The sequence below is a fragment of the Aythya ferina genome, assembly GCF_964211825.1.
Source record: "Aythya ferina genome assembly, chromosome: 10".
Classification (NCBI taxonomy): Eukaryota; Metazoa; Chordata; class Aves; order Anseriformes; family Anatidae; genus Aythya; species Aythya ferina.
In genome coordinates, this window is record NC_140306.1 from 16898236 (window position 1) to 16912607 (window position 14372).

Sequence of the window (14372 nt, forward strand, 5' to 3'; positions counted from 1 at the left end):
ATCCACAAATGCTTCCACTGGAGAAAAATGCCAATACAATGATGAGCCAGTATCATTACCTTACCTACTTCTTAAAGCACCTTATCTTTATTCCAGGGACTCCATCATAGTGTGCTGTATAAATTCATGCACAAGCATGTTTGCTGGCTTTGTCATCTTCTCCATTGTTGGATTCATGGCTAATGTCACAAAGAGGCCTATTGCAGATGTTGCAGCATCAGGTATACAATCTGTTTTTCTCTAAGTTACTCAGTGACATCAGTTATCTTTTGTTTGTGTGTCGTATCCAACTGCCTCATGTAACCATTGAAAATCCCTCCCTCAAAACTTTCTTTAGACCCCTGTCATTTCCATGCACTTACTGACTGCAAGAGAGAGAGCATTGTTCCAAATCTCTTGAGGCATCACCAGCAACATCATTTTGGATTTAGCAGGCTGTCTGCATGCCCAGTGCTCACAAACCTTCAGTGTGGAGAGTGGTCAGCCAGAAACACGTACGGGGTTGATGCAATGAATAGCAATGAATGCCGCTTACAGGGACTGCATTTACAAGAGGTGGCAGGATAGTGAGCTGTTAGAGTCCTTATCTGTGACATCAGATTAAGAGCCTCTTGCAACTGAAATTCTTAAAAGCAACCTGAAAAGGAGGACTGATTGTCATTATGTTTCAGAAGCATATATTCACAAATTCTGTTAGGTGTTTAAATTCCCTTTGCTATTTCTTGAGGTTAAACCCTTTGAGTCAGATCCATTTCTCACCTGTTCATACTTATAGCTCTGAGCCAATTTTATGGGACCCCTTATTAAGGAAGTCATTTTATATAGAGCAGAAAGATGTCCGTAGATGGATTCTGCTGTATTTTGCAGTTCTTTGCCTTTCTTCCAGATGAAAAAGCTTAAAGGAGCAGAGCAGATGGTTGCCTTAACCCAGCTGGTGTACCAGATACTCATTTAGCAGTTCTGGCCACAGGGAGGATTCTGATAACTGAAAGCTTGGTTGGAAGACACTGGTGGACAAAATATGTCTTATTATACTAGCAAACATATCCCATTGATGAAATATTCTTCTAGTTAGAAAAACAGAATTTAGTCACCAAAAATAACCTTCAACAAAATATAGATACAGAAAAAAGAATTCAGGTGTCTAATGCTGATTCTTGCTTCTCTGGTTTTAAAGCTAGATATGTCCAACCAGTTAACACAGACAGACTAACTTCTAATTAAAACTGAAAAATCAGATACCCACCTTATGTGAAGCACGCTAGTTTTATTTGTATTTCTGTAATTATTTAGTTTCTACAAATTTCATCCTTAATCTGACATCAGTTGTTTTCCAGTTACGCTGTGTCAAAAAAAAAAAAAAAAAAAGCTCCTTCTTTCATAATAAGAATTTATATTCTCCTTCCACAACTTTGCCCCCTCAGCAGTTAGTAGGAACACAAATTAAAATGTTTGCCTTTTTACAATTACGTAGCTAATTTAAAATATGTTTTATAAGAAAATTCATGATATAAAGTAGCAGATGGGAATACTGTAAATTCTGGAAAGTGCCTTCTCCATTTCTGAGCTGTCTTTAATTCTCTTCTGAACTACTTGGTGCAAATCAGAAGATTACAGCCAGCAAAAGCTACTTTAGAAGGGGAGAAAGCTGACCATGCCCGAAGACACATTCTTAGCCAAGGATAACACTCTGCTGTACAGAGGTGTCTCTCAGGAGCAACTCCTGAACTGTATCTAGTATTCTCCTTGGTTGGTTGGTTGTTTTTTTTGTTTTGTTTTAGTTTTAGTTTTGGTTGGTTGGGTTTTAAAGCAAGACAAGTGCCCTGACTTCTTGGTCAGGGAACACTGATTAAGCTGAAATCCCTGGTCAGATACTGCATCCATGGCTGAGTCATTCAGATAAATGTAAAATCAACTGGAGTAAATAATATCCCATCAATCACATTGATATTTTCTCTTCTTTTTCTCCTCCCAGGTCCTGGACTGGCATTTCTAGCTTATCCAGAAGCAGTGACACAGTTACCAATTTCTCCCTTGTGGGCAATACTGTTCTTCTCCATGTTGCTTATGCTCGGAATTGACAGTCAGGTAACATTGGTGTAAAAATTAGTACCAATTATAAAGGCAAGTTGTCTGCAACTGCAATGCCAGGTGTTAGTGTTGCATGATTTTTGGTATAATCAGATAAAGAATAGGAGATACTAAGGAAGGAAAGAGTTTGAGGAGCCTGTGATAGTCAGAAACTTTACTAAGACGCTTTCATTTTTTCATGAATTGTTGCAATCATATGTCAAATATGCAGGAAAAAATTATTCTGCAGTCAAAAGAAACTTTGTTTGGAATGTTAACCATTCATTCACGACATTAAAATTACCTTTGAGGTGTTCACGAACATGAGAAACACCAGGATATGTTTTACAGATGTGTGAATCTTCTTGCAGTCAGTTATAGTTGTCAAACCAGTGCCTTACAGTTTTGTGATTTTGTACATGCAGCCTGTAAGCACAGGCTGAGCTAGTCTTCCTAACACATACAGGAATATGAGAATTCCTAGCTTAGTACTGTACCAGTCTCTTTTAGCAGAGAAAATCCATCATTTTCTGTAAAGCTGACTTCAGCCTGTGAACCAAAATATTAAAAAAAAAAAAAAAAAAAAAAAAAAAAAAGTTATCCCAAAACATGAAAAGAAGCTGCAAATTTGTTTTCTATTTCTTTGTTTTTCAGTAACCTTCAAGCTTGACATTAAAACCTATTGCTTAATCTGGGGGGAAACTACTATGAAATTAATTGGGTCAAAAATATTTTTAAAAGAACTTGTCTCTAGGCAAGTAAAAGCTGAGGAGAGTAGCTTAATATTATGAACAAGAATATATACATCTACATGCTGTCATGGCTTTTTCATTTTCTGTCCATCAGTAAGCATTTTGTGCCCTACAATTTATAAGAACTGCAACTGTTGGTCACATTCCAATTGCACCGTTGGAAATTAAAGTCAGAATGTATGCAGAATTTTATTCATTATTTAACCCATCATAATGAAAACATCTAATTTGAACATACACATATGGGGAGGGGAGGAAGCAAGAGGAAGTCTTGCTTTCCTCTTGGAAAACCACATCCTCAGCAAAAATCCTACTATTGCACTGACTTTTCTGGAGCTACAAAAAGTATTCGATATATAATATTTGAGAATCAATCTTGTGTCTTTAGTCTTCACTCTGAAGCATTAATCTGATCAGACTTTCTGAGTCTATTGGCTTTCATATATGTAAATAAATCACAGGAGAAGTGTAAATTTTTGGAAGATCTTGGGGTCAAAGCCTTCAACTGCAGGCTTCCATCACAAGAAAGAGCACTTTATCTTATTAAGCACATGCTATAGGTCATACTTCTGAATGCTGAATGTTTTTCTAGCTGGAAATCTTTTTGCACAGATCTTTTTAGACAGAAATAAGGATATTCAGAAGCACTGCTACCACTAAAGTCAAGTGAATTTTCCTTTATCATTTAATGGATGCAGCCTTAGGCCAATGATGATTGCTATTGAAAATTCCTCCCCTAAATGTAATCCTGTTGTTGCAGTGCATTGCATTGTATTTTATTTGTAACTTTACTTTCAGTTCTGCACTGTAGAAGGATTCATAACAGCTTTGGTGGATGAATTTCCGAAGTTACTGCGCAATCGAAGGGAAATCTTCATTGCTGTTGTGTGCATTGTTTCTTATCTGATAGGGCTGTCCAATATTACTCAGGTATGTTCTGCAGAAGAATGTGATCTTACGTCTGTTGTACCACACCTGCTTTATTTCCCCCTCTCACCACGCCAGCCAGAATTGTTGCAACCCCCTGAAGTGGCTGGGATCTGTCACTGACACTATCTAAAGACTTCAGGCAGCACACATTAGCTTACCAGGTGTATAATCTCTGTAGTCTGTGGATGCAATGAGGGCAGCTAAATGGTTCAGGTGACAAGAAAATACACAGCTCTACAATCCCTTTTACAGTCCACGAAGTGGTAACTAGAGAGGTTCTGCATTGCTTCCTGTGATCTGGTATGTTGCAAACTATTTCAGGGAAATGACTGAATTATTGAACAAAAAGGAGTAAAGTGAAATCCAAACAGTTAATTTCATTCTAGCAGTAATTATTTTTTGTCAGTATTGACCTCAAGCGTTATAAGACTTTAAGCTGTTAACATTTAATTAACTTACATTAATATTTTCCTAACCTATCCACCATGGTTACTTTGTTGCTTGCATTTTAACTATCTTGAAATTGAAGTCCTTACTACTTATTTTAACACTTCCTTCTTATATATTTTAGGGTGGAATCTATGTGTTTAAGCTTTTTGACTACTATTCTGCCAGTGGAATGAGTCTTTTGTTCCTTGTGTTCTTTGAGTGCATCTCCATATCCTGGTGCTATGGTAAACTTTTTTTTTTCCTTGATAAGTTTTGCTTATCATAATGATACTTCATCTGCTATTTTTTTTTTCTTTTGTGTGTGCAAATCTGAGGGTGGAATTGAAACCAGCCTTGGTTTATATATATATAGCTCTACTGAGAACTCTGAGGTGGTGTGTGGAAGGTACTCCTGCCTCTTTAAAACACCCTATGTATTACTTAGTCACATGGTCTGAACTTTTGGGTAGACCTGTGCGGTGTCAAGAGTTGGACTTGATGATCCTTAAGGGTCCCTTTCAACTCAGGATATTCTATGATTCTATGATTCTATTAGCCTGGAACTGAGGAGATTCAAATTATTGTGGGAACACTAAATAGGTGACATCAGCCTCTTCCTCCCAGTCCCCATTCCCCCCCCCCTTCAAAGGCTGGATCTTCAGAGGTATTGAAGTACTGCTGTTCTTGACATAATGACTTAAGTCTCTTGGACTTCACAATGCTTCATTTCCAAAAACGACTCTGTCACACTAGGATCTTGCAGAAAGAGGTCAATTGTCTTGCATAATTGCCCTAAAATGTCCAGAAGCTGACAAGGTCTGGGTATAAAGATAACTGAATATAGATCCTATTCTTGCCATAGTATTTGTATATTTGACCTTAATTCTGTGCTAGCCCTTCCAATGACCTTCACCTGTGATTACTACGGAACTTTCATTTATATTGCAAAACCGATTCAGAGATAGATAACTGGAGTCTTTCTGCTGTCTTTAAATGGACTCAAGAGAAAGAAACAGCTTTAATAAAAGGGAGAGGTACTGTATATGAATCCAGCAAAAGTAAAAGGAAAAATGCACCAGCTAAGTAATGAAGAAATCTAATTTGAAGCTATAAGTAATGCAGTAGCTGTACCTTTTGGAAGATGGTGGAATGTTGGCAGGCAGCAGTAGCAGAAGGACTGCTCTTTGCAGTACTGCATGTATATGGTGTGTGTATATGCCCACACAGAGTGAAGCCTGTGCTGTTGGCTAAGGCTGGTATGGGTTTATTTATTTATTTTAGTCTACTTTGCAAAATGTCATTCTAAATCTTTCATTTTAGTAAGATTTAGAGTGAAATATACCAGTGGTGATTTATTGCATCTGACCTTCAGATATGTAGACTTCCTCAGCCTTTGCAAGGGAATAAGTTTGCTGGTTGATGATTTAATTAATTATGATATAGAAAAACGAGAGCAAATTGTTTTTGGAGTTTCTGAGTTTGCACATTTATTTCCCATTCAAGTAGGTTAAATGTTATGTTGTCTGTACAGAGCTTCCAAATATGCCTCATCATTTATGATAGTCTCTCTCAAAAGTATTAGCCTTTCAACTGAATCAATCGCCTGATGTTTCTATTACTGTTTCTTATTTTTATATGTAGGTGTTAATAGATTTTATGACAACATTCAAGAGATGGTGGGATACAGACCCTGCATCTGGTGGAAACTCTGCTGGTCATTTTTTACTCCTATCATTGTGGCAGTAAGAAACAAACTTTTATAATATGATTTAAGAGAGATAAATGAGGAAATGAGGTACACTATGTACTACAGTATTGTCATTTCCATCCCCACAAATTCATACTAAACCTGACCTTGTTCCTTATTTAGTTAGTATGTGAGCAACATCATTAAAGGCAATAGGTAAAACCCAGTGTCATTAGAGGAAGCCTGTGCCCAAAGAAAAGAGGTCTTGCACAATTTCAAGGTTTGTATTAGTCCTCTGGAAATGGTAACTAGTCAAAAACTCAGTTCATTGGCACAGACAGAAAACTGTAAGAAACACAATTTTAACCACTTTCTGTATTCTTACATAAAAATTACAATTCCTTCTAAAGTCTAAACTCTCCATATACACAAGAAATGGCCATATCTCACAAACTGAATTCCTTCAGATGTGCTATTCTGGTAACAGATTGGGATTATAAACTGAAGATCCTTCATGGAGTTCTGCGGAATATAATATCCAGTTTATATGACATTGCTACTGCTTTTTCTGGCAAACCTTGCAAGAATTTTGTGCCCTGGAAACCACAGTACCATCTTTTACTGATTCTAGGCTTTATCCATTTAAGCCCATCAGTACATTTTGGAAACTATAAGCAAAGAAATATAAATTTAATACACAGACTGTAGTAAACCCAAATGCAATATAAAAAATGTTTTCAAGTAGGTACAATTGTACATCACACAATACCTTTCACTTACTGATATTTCTCTGATATTCCCATACAGGTAGACAAAGGCCATAGAAAAACAAACACTAAAGAGAGGTACTAAAGGGAAGGTTCCTTGATTTATCTCTATTCAAATGAAGGCTTTCATTTTTCTGAAAACAAATGTTCAGGAAAGCATGAAAAATACATCTTGTTTATTTCAGTGGGATATAAAGAGAATAGCAATACTTTACATAAAACCTATCAAATTTCTCCTTTCTTTTAAAGTCTTGAACAGAATTTGTTGTCCAATAAAAGGTCACGGGTGGTGATGATGTGTTAATAAAATCTGCCACTCTACTTTCTTCTGTCTGGGAAAACATTCTGCACAGGGCCTGAAACTGGGATCAGAATAAGCTTCTTTCTTTACTGATTCAATTTAGCATATTTTCCCAAATTACCACAGGACATGAAAGACAGAAGTTTGCCTTGGGAACTTAGAGTTAAAGAATACCATGTTGGCAGGTCATCTGTTTGCAAACCACAAAAAAAGCATCCAACAAGTGCTGCAGTTCAGTGGTACAATACACACATGTATGCAGGTATTATTGGGGAAGTAGTACCCAGAACCCCTGTCTTTCCCAATATCCCCCTTCCCTCTAATTTTGTGCAGCTTTTCTGAGGACTCTGATAATACCAGTGAATTCCCAACACCAGCATATCTGAATAATCTGACATACAGATGTATATATATGAAAATAGTGTTTACTTGAGACATTAATTTTGGTAAGAAGCTGCCAGGTAAACTATCTCCCAATCTCTTGTTTTGGAAAAACTCAGTGGTTTTGGAATTTCATAAGCCAAGTTCTTTCAGACCAAATCTGTTGCCACTCACTGAACCATAAGTTCCCTTCTGTCTGACCTCATTTCCATTTGCTTGGAGTGCCCAAACAACCTAAAGCCTTTGGGCCAAACACTCAAAATACTAGAGAGGTCAGATACTGGAGAGCCAGGCTTTAAAAATAAATAAATAATAAGTTTTCGTACAGGAGTCTGTTGCTAACCAGTTCGGTAGAGCTGTACTGAAACAGAAACTTGGTGTAAACCAGCAAGCAAATTCACAACTGCAGAATTACAATTCAGGTATTTACAGATTTGCACACTAGAGAATAAGGAAGCAGGGAATCAGTCAGTGCAGTGTGCTGACATTTGCCTGTTTTCTGCAACCTCCATCTGGAAGACTGACCTGCAGTCCCCAGTCTCCAAGCTAGTGCCTGGTGGCTTATCCCCAGGGAGCAAAGGAACCCTTTTCTCTGTGTTTGGATGTCGAAGGAGGCCTGAGGTTCAAGTCAATCCAGAAAAATATTTGAACATAGAACACTCTGGAAATCTCATCCAAACCTTTTTTTCCCCCTACTGTATTTTGCAGGGAGTGTTTATCTTCAGCGCTGTCCAAATGACTCCTCTCACAATGGGAAGCTATGTTTTCCCCAAATGGGGCCAAGGGGTTGGCTGGTTCATGGCTTTGTCTTCTATGGTGCTGATACCAGGCTATATGGCATATATGTTTCTTACCCTGAAAGGCTCTTTAAAACAGGTAAGTGTTTCTTTTCCTGTCTACATCATTGAATCTTGTACAACCTGGGCACACTGACAAAAGATGGCTGGGCAGTTATTTCTAGTTATATCTGTTCTGTGGCCTCACCACCTTAGCCAGTTATTTTGCATCAAGATGAAAAACACAAAAACACGTACCAGAGAAACAAGAAGACTTTGTCTATAGTTCAACACACTCCCCACAGTAAATGTAGTCTTTTTTCCAGGTTTTGACAGTTCCAGACACTTTGCATCCAAGCTCCTTACACCTAGAAAACAAGGTAGCAGTTTATAATAACACAAGACATACTGTCATATATCAAGGCAGGTGATGCTCTAAGGAACTGGAGCCAAACTCTTGGGAGTGAACTAAGGTAGCTCTTGGGTTCCACGAGTCTATGCAGTGACCCTGCTCAGCATCTTCCTGCAATGTGACCAAATATCTGAGCTGTCATTCTACATTTTACCTGTTCAAAGTTGCAGAGGCTGCCGTGTATTGCAGCTGAGAAAAAGTGAACATCAAATCTTGGGTGCGTATCTTATGATTATACTGCACTTTCCTTTGGTCTTCAATTAAGGGATTTCTATGAATAGTTACTCAGTGAAGAACATTAGAAGAAGCCATTTTCTCATTGAATTTTGCTCTTACTCTCTCCGATTCCTTTTTCCATCTGTTAAAAAGGAGGTATGAGAGAGGCACCTTTCTTCCATGTGAGAGAGGCATCTTACAGCTTAAATCCATTTTAAATTCATTTTAAGATCCTCAGGGAAATGCCGCTAAAAGAGTGTGAAATGCTAATGAAGTTATTGACCAGAACACTGGACAGTTATGTCCAATTGCCCTCCGTAATTTTTTAAAATCTGTGTGCACCCTCAGTTTTCCCTCCCCAGGCAATAATCTCATTCTGTGCATGAGACACATCTTCAGCAGTTGAAACACATATCTCTCTCCTCCATGACTGTGTGTCAAAATAACTTTGTGAGAACTTCTGGAATGTTCTAAAATCAGCTGACAGAGTCATCTTTGAAAGAGACAGATGATCTTAAGCAGAATTGACGAGTAATGCCTCGTGAATTGCTCAGACCTGTATCCAAATATTTGTCTTCAGCAAAGTTGAAAAGATTCAGCCATGCTTCAAAGAAGCCTGCAAAACATGCCTGCTTACCGATACATTCTTGTTCTTGGCTCCTACTTCTTGAGTATCTTTACCTTGGTTTTATGGAAACATTTTTGTGCAAAGGGAAAATTGTTGCCCTGACCAGGGTTATGGAAAACCACACAGCAAAAGTTTGTCTCAGTCTTCCTGTGGTTTAAGGTCCCATTTTTGTCAGTATCGGCAAATGATCATTAGATTAGAGGAGAAGCTTACAGCACTCAAAAGCTTTAACATTCAAAACTGGACTCTCTTTCTTGGTACAAATGTGAGCTAGGCAGATAAGCTTCATGAATGGAGACCCCCAAAGGATGAGGAGAGACCAAACACAAATAAAAAGATCCTAAATAAAGTTTACCTTACCTGTTGTGTTCCTGGAGGTAGTAGCTCCCAGAAGCTGCAGCTAGTTCTCTTGCATCCTTTCTGACCCGCAGGGTGGGTCACCACCACTTCTGAGACCCAGCTGGGTCTGTGCTGCCCACTGCAAGCTTTTAGCCTCTGCATTTGACTTGTGGGCTTGCAACAGGGTCTCTAGTCTCCTACTCCATTCTGTAGTCTCTCCAAATTTTTTTCCACTAGGCATTGCATTAAACACTGTCATCCATTTATGCCTGCTTGACTGTCATAAACTAGCAAAAAATCAAAATAATCCAATACTTGTGCCTCTGCTTTCTGCATAGGAACGAGACTGAGACAAATTGTTTCTGTGCATTTTTGCTCCCATTCCAGTAACGCCATGTAACAAAGGGCTTTAAGTGAGAGCCTTAGCTTGTGTGTTCAAGTCTCAGGATGTGCCGTGCTGTTTATCAACAGCCATTCCTATCATCAGTAAATTTTCTTATTTGAGTGGAGTGGGCTGTTCTGTGACTTTGCTCAATATCAGTAGTGTTTTTTGATAACATCTTTAGTATATGAGACTTACTTCTCTTCTAGGCCATTGGGAGATGGACTTAGTTGTTCATTTTAGCTGTGATACCTAGAGAGAAGTGTTTAGAGTGGCCTTAAAATAAAAACAAAGCTTAGGAACATTTTTTTTTTTGACTGCTTCACATCTTTTGTTCTTTAAACAGCGCATCCAAGTTATGATTCAGCCAAGTGAAGACATCAGTCATCCTGAAAATGGGCCGGACCAGGCACAACAGAGCAACTCTGCAAACAAAGAAGCCTACATCTAAACGTCTATATTGCAAAAGTAACCATACTACTCCGGGAGAAAAAAAAAAAAGAAAAAAAAAAAGAAAGAAAAAAAAAAAAGGTTGAATATGACCACAAATTTATGTCTGAGAATATAATTACCTACCTCTAGTGGCAAAAAAAAAAAAAAAAAAAAAAAAAAAGGAAGAAAAAAAAAAGAAAAAAAAGAAAAAAGGTCATCTCCACTATAAGGGAATCGCCATGGGTATGATCCAACCATTGCGCAAGCTCAGATGTTGACAGTATTTTGTGTTCTCTGGCAATCCACAGACTGTTAATGTTTTTATCCTTTCACAATAATAGTTGCATATCTTGGAATTTGTAAATTGATGTGCAAGACCTTTTTAATCTACCTTTTAGCACGACTATTTGAGGTTTTGTGCTACTGATTTTTAGTAGTTTATCAATATTTCTTACCGCTGAATCCCAAGACTGTTATTTCTGACTTTGCAGGAGTAAAATTAAGTTTGGAATTGTTTTGTACAAAAGAACGAAGTATTTTGTAACCAAGTGATTTCCAATGAAAAAGTCTGCCCTTAAAATTTGTTCTGGTCAAGGCCATGTGAGGGGGAAGAGACTTCTTTCAATTAACTTAGCCACAGTAGATGCAGCCTTTACAGAATTTCACAGAATTCTTTACAAACATTCCTACTACAAATCAAGTTTTATGGCAATTTGTAGTAATACAGCATAGAATGGCTGTAAACACTACCTGTGCTTAGCCTTTCAGGATAACTTTCACATAAGATTGTGAATTTCTTTTGAAAATATATACTGTGTCTTATAAAAAGAACCTATCTCTGTGAATCAATACTATATGAATTGCAGATGTTAGAGGCCAAAAATGTGACTTCTAACTTTTTTAGCAAAATGAGAAGTAATATCCAGTTCTTAAGAGCTCTTTGAATATTCCCAGAAAAAAATAAAAAATAAATAAATAAAAAGGCAAACTATTTGCAATTCAAGCTCAGAGTACTTGAGCTTTTATTATGCTGTTATTATTACACTATTATTGCATTGCCACCAAAATAGAAGCCAAAACAATGGCTTAAAGATTGAAGTTCATACTTGTAATTCTAATTTAGGGTTTAATTTCACAACTGTCCTTTTTAATCTATTACAGGACTTGAACAGTTTGAAATAAGCAAATTATAAAATATGGATCATTAGCACTTTGAAAACAGTCTTATTTTTATTTACATATTATTTGTGGTGATGAAGGCAGGAGGGAAAGCTATTTCAATAATATAAAAATTTCTACTCTGGGCTCCATCTGCATTTGCCACATAGCTAGAAACCCCGTTCAGCTAATGGAAGTTTTGCCCTGTGTGGAAAATGCAGTTAGTCCCGTATGGCATTTCTTGTTTGGCAGCTATATGACAGACACAAAGGACTACGGAAAATGCAGTATTTGATGTTTGATTGTAAATGACTGTGACAGAACTGTGCAATGAAACATACTTTTCAGCAAATTTTTGTGCAACGTACAATGTTAGATAGCACAATTTATGTAGAACTACTACGTGAAAAACATGTTAACTGTGAATGTTGGGTTTTTCGTTGTTTTTGTCTGAAGGTGACAAACATGTTCTTGCAATAAGGTATTATTCTCAGAATGTCAAGCACATTATTGTAGAAATAATATATATAATACACTTGTATTTCAAACTACATCATAAAATCTCAGAGTATGTTTGGTAGATTCTAAACTGTTTCATACATAGATCAATTGTAAAATACTATGAGATCTAAGCTGCATCCTAAGTGTCTATAGATGAAATGCAGAAGTCCTGTAAGTCTTTGGGATTTAGAGAAAAAACGTACATCCTACACACCCATTATACATGATACATGCACATTATAATTGTGAATTTCATTAGACTAAGGATAAAAATTCCAACTTTATCGTTTAATGTAATCAAGTCCCATGTTGTTCTAAGAAAAATGCAGTATTTAATGTTTGATTGTAAACAATTATGACAGATGTTTGACAGACCTGCTCTTTAGCAAAAAGCTGTACAAACTTATCATATAGCACAAAATAGTGTTGTAGAACTACTGTGTGTAAACTGTGAATAGCTGTATCTTTTTTGTAGTACTTGCCCTGAAAGAAAAGATTATTGTATGATCATATATGCTTTTTGCAATAAGGAATTATCTGAACACCAAGCAAATCTATCTCTATATAAAAATATATATGTAATATATACATATTCAAAAATATATACAGAGCCTGTTTAAAAGAGTACAGTATTATTTAGTAAATTGCAACCTGTTCTATGGACCAAATGTAAAATATTTATAAATTAAGATGCATTTTAAATGTCTATAAATGGTGTCATAATTAAAGCACGATTGTTATGTAAGTTTCCAAGAGTTTAGAGGAAAAAGAATAAAGGTTATATTATACATTAAATTCAGAATTATGCAGTCTTTCATTGGACAAAACCCACATGTGTTAAATTACTTTCTGTGAAGCAAGTTCTAAATGTTTTGGGTATCATTTTTAAATATCAAGAGCTGTATTATATTTGTGATGTGTACAATTAATCTATAATGCTATTACTATAACTTAGTAGGTATGTGCACAAATCATAAACTTACTGTATAAGGTGACTGTTCTTGATGCATGGTCTCCAGCAGAAGAGCAAGCTACATCATGTTGATTTCAGAGTTGCATCTCTGCCTCTCCCATACTCACTGTTGGTTCTAACTGAAGAGAGATGGTCAGTAAGTTCTTACTCTACAATTTAAAAAATTAAAAAAAATAATAATATATATATATATTATTTTACCAACTCAAACAGCAGCTAAAAGAAATCACATTAAAAAAAATAATTTAATTTCTGAAACTTAATCAGTTTTGCCTCGTAGTCTGAAAAGTCTGAGTATAGGTTTAATTTTGTTAAATTCCCTGTGGTTGGCAGGAATTCCAGCTGGTGTTTAACCACCTGATGAATTGAGACCTGGCATCTATATCACATATATTACTCCAACAGGCAGGCAGGAGAGGAAGCAGGGCAGCTGGCGTAGACACACCTCCACACTGGAGGCACTGTTAGACAGAGAAGCATAAAAGTGGTTAAATGCCAAACGTTTTAGAGTGATGTGATCTGTGAGTGGATCCCTCTGCAGCACTCTGACCCTGTACTGGTGGCAGGCAGGGATGGGGGGCTTGCTGGGCACCTGCTTCTGCTCATAACACTGCTGTCCCTATGGAGAGAGGGACCTTTGGGTATTTACAGCCATGCCCATGTCTGCTGGACCTTTCTGCTGGTACACGGGGGTGTGAACTGCAGCACCTGAACTCACTGATTTCTAAGCCTCTGCTGACACCAAGATGAAGCCAATGGGCTGGGGAAACAGTGGCATTATGCTAAACAGAGATGGAGATACTGCGACAAAAGTAATTTTTTATCTCTATCAGTTGACATCATCAGAGACTATGTCATGCGAGTTCCACAGCAGTTTGTCTTACATCTGGGTCTAACGCAATACCTTTGCTAAAGAGCTGAATGCTCCTATGCACTGAATTTAATTATCTAACTAGAAAATTGGACATCATGCTGGGAAAGAGTCAGAGCAATTTAGAGAACATGATTAGAGCTGAAAATGTTCCTGATAGAAGCGTCCAAAATCATAAGCTTCAAATTCAAAATGCTGCCCTGAAAAAGGAGCACTCAAATGTGCAAGTAGAAGGGGAGGGAAGTTCCTTGCCCTGCTTTCAAAAAAAAAAAAAAAGGGCTGGGGAGGGAAGAAGCATGTAGGGAAGACCACAGTTTATTATAGTTTATTATTTCTGGAAAAGGGTGAAGGAGCAACCTCAACGGTT

The 14372-nt window shown here is 37.2% G+C and overlaps 1 protein-coding gene and 1 long non-coding RNA gene across 5 annotated transcripts in view; one reads left to right on the plus strand and one right to left on the minus strand.

The window, feature by feature from the left end:
- SLC6A1 (solute carrier family 6 member 1) overlaps positions 1–11161 on the plus strand; it is a 58694-nt gene extending 47533 nt beyond the window's left edge. For both annotated transcript variants that reach the window (XM_084531515.1, XM_084531516.1), the window contains exons 9-15: positions 97–221; positions 1976–2088; positions 3621–3752; positions 4324–4426; positions 5823–5923; positions 8026–8193; positions 10417–11161. In XM_084531515.1, coding sequence (XP_084387641.1) covers positions 97–221; positions 1976–2088; positions 3621–3752; positions 4324–4426; positions 5823–5923; positions 8026–8193; positions 10417–10521 — 847 coding nt within the window. In that variant the 3' untranslated portion in view covers positions 10522–11161. The remainder of the gene's footprint in view (positions 1–96; positions 222–1975; positions 2089–3620; positions 3753–4323; positions 4427–5822; positions 5924–8025; positions 8194–10416) is intronic.
- Positions 238–14372, minus strand: part of LOC311442363 — a 58410-nt gene continuing 44275 nt past the window's right edge. For 2 of the 3 annotated variants that reach the window (XR_014696573.1, XR_014696574.1), the window contains exons 2-4: positions 13145–13253; positions 8352–10322; positions 2096–2619 (exon numbers count right to left, since the gene is read on the minus strand). This is a non-coding gene — a long non-coding RNA (uncharacterized lncRNA). Of the gene's footprint in view, positions 638–2095; positions 2620–8351; positions 10323–13144; positions 13254–14372 lie in introns of those variants that run through there. The other variant, XR_014696572.1, reaches the window with a different exon arrangement.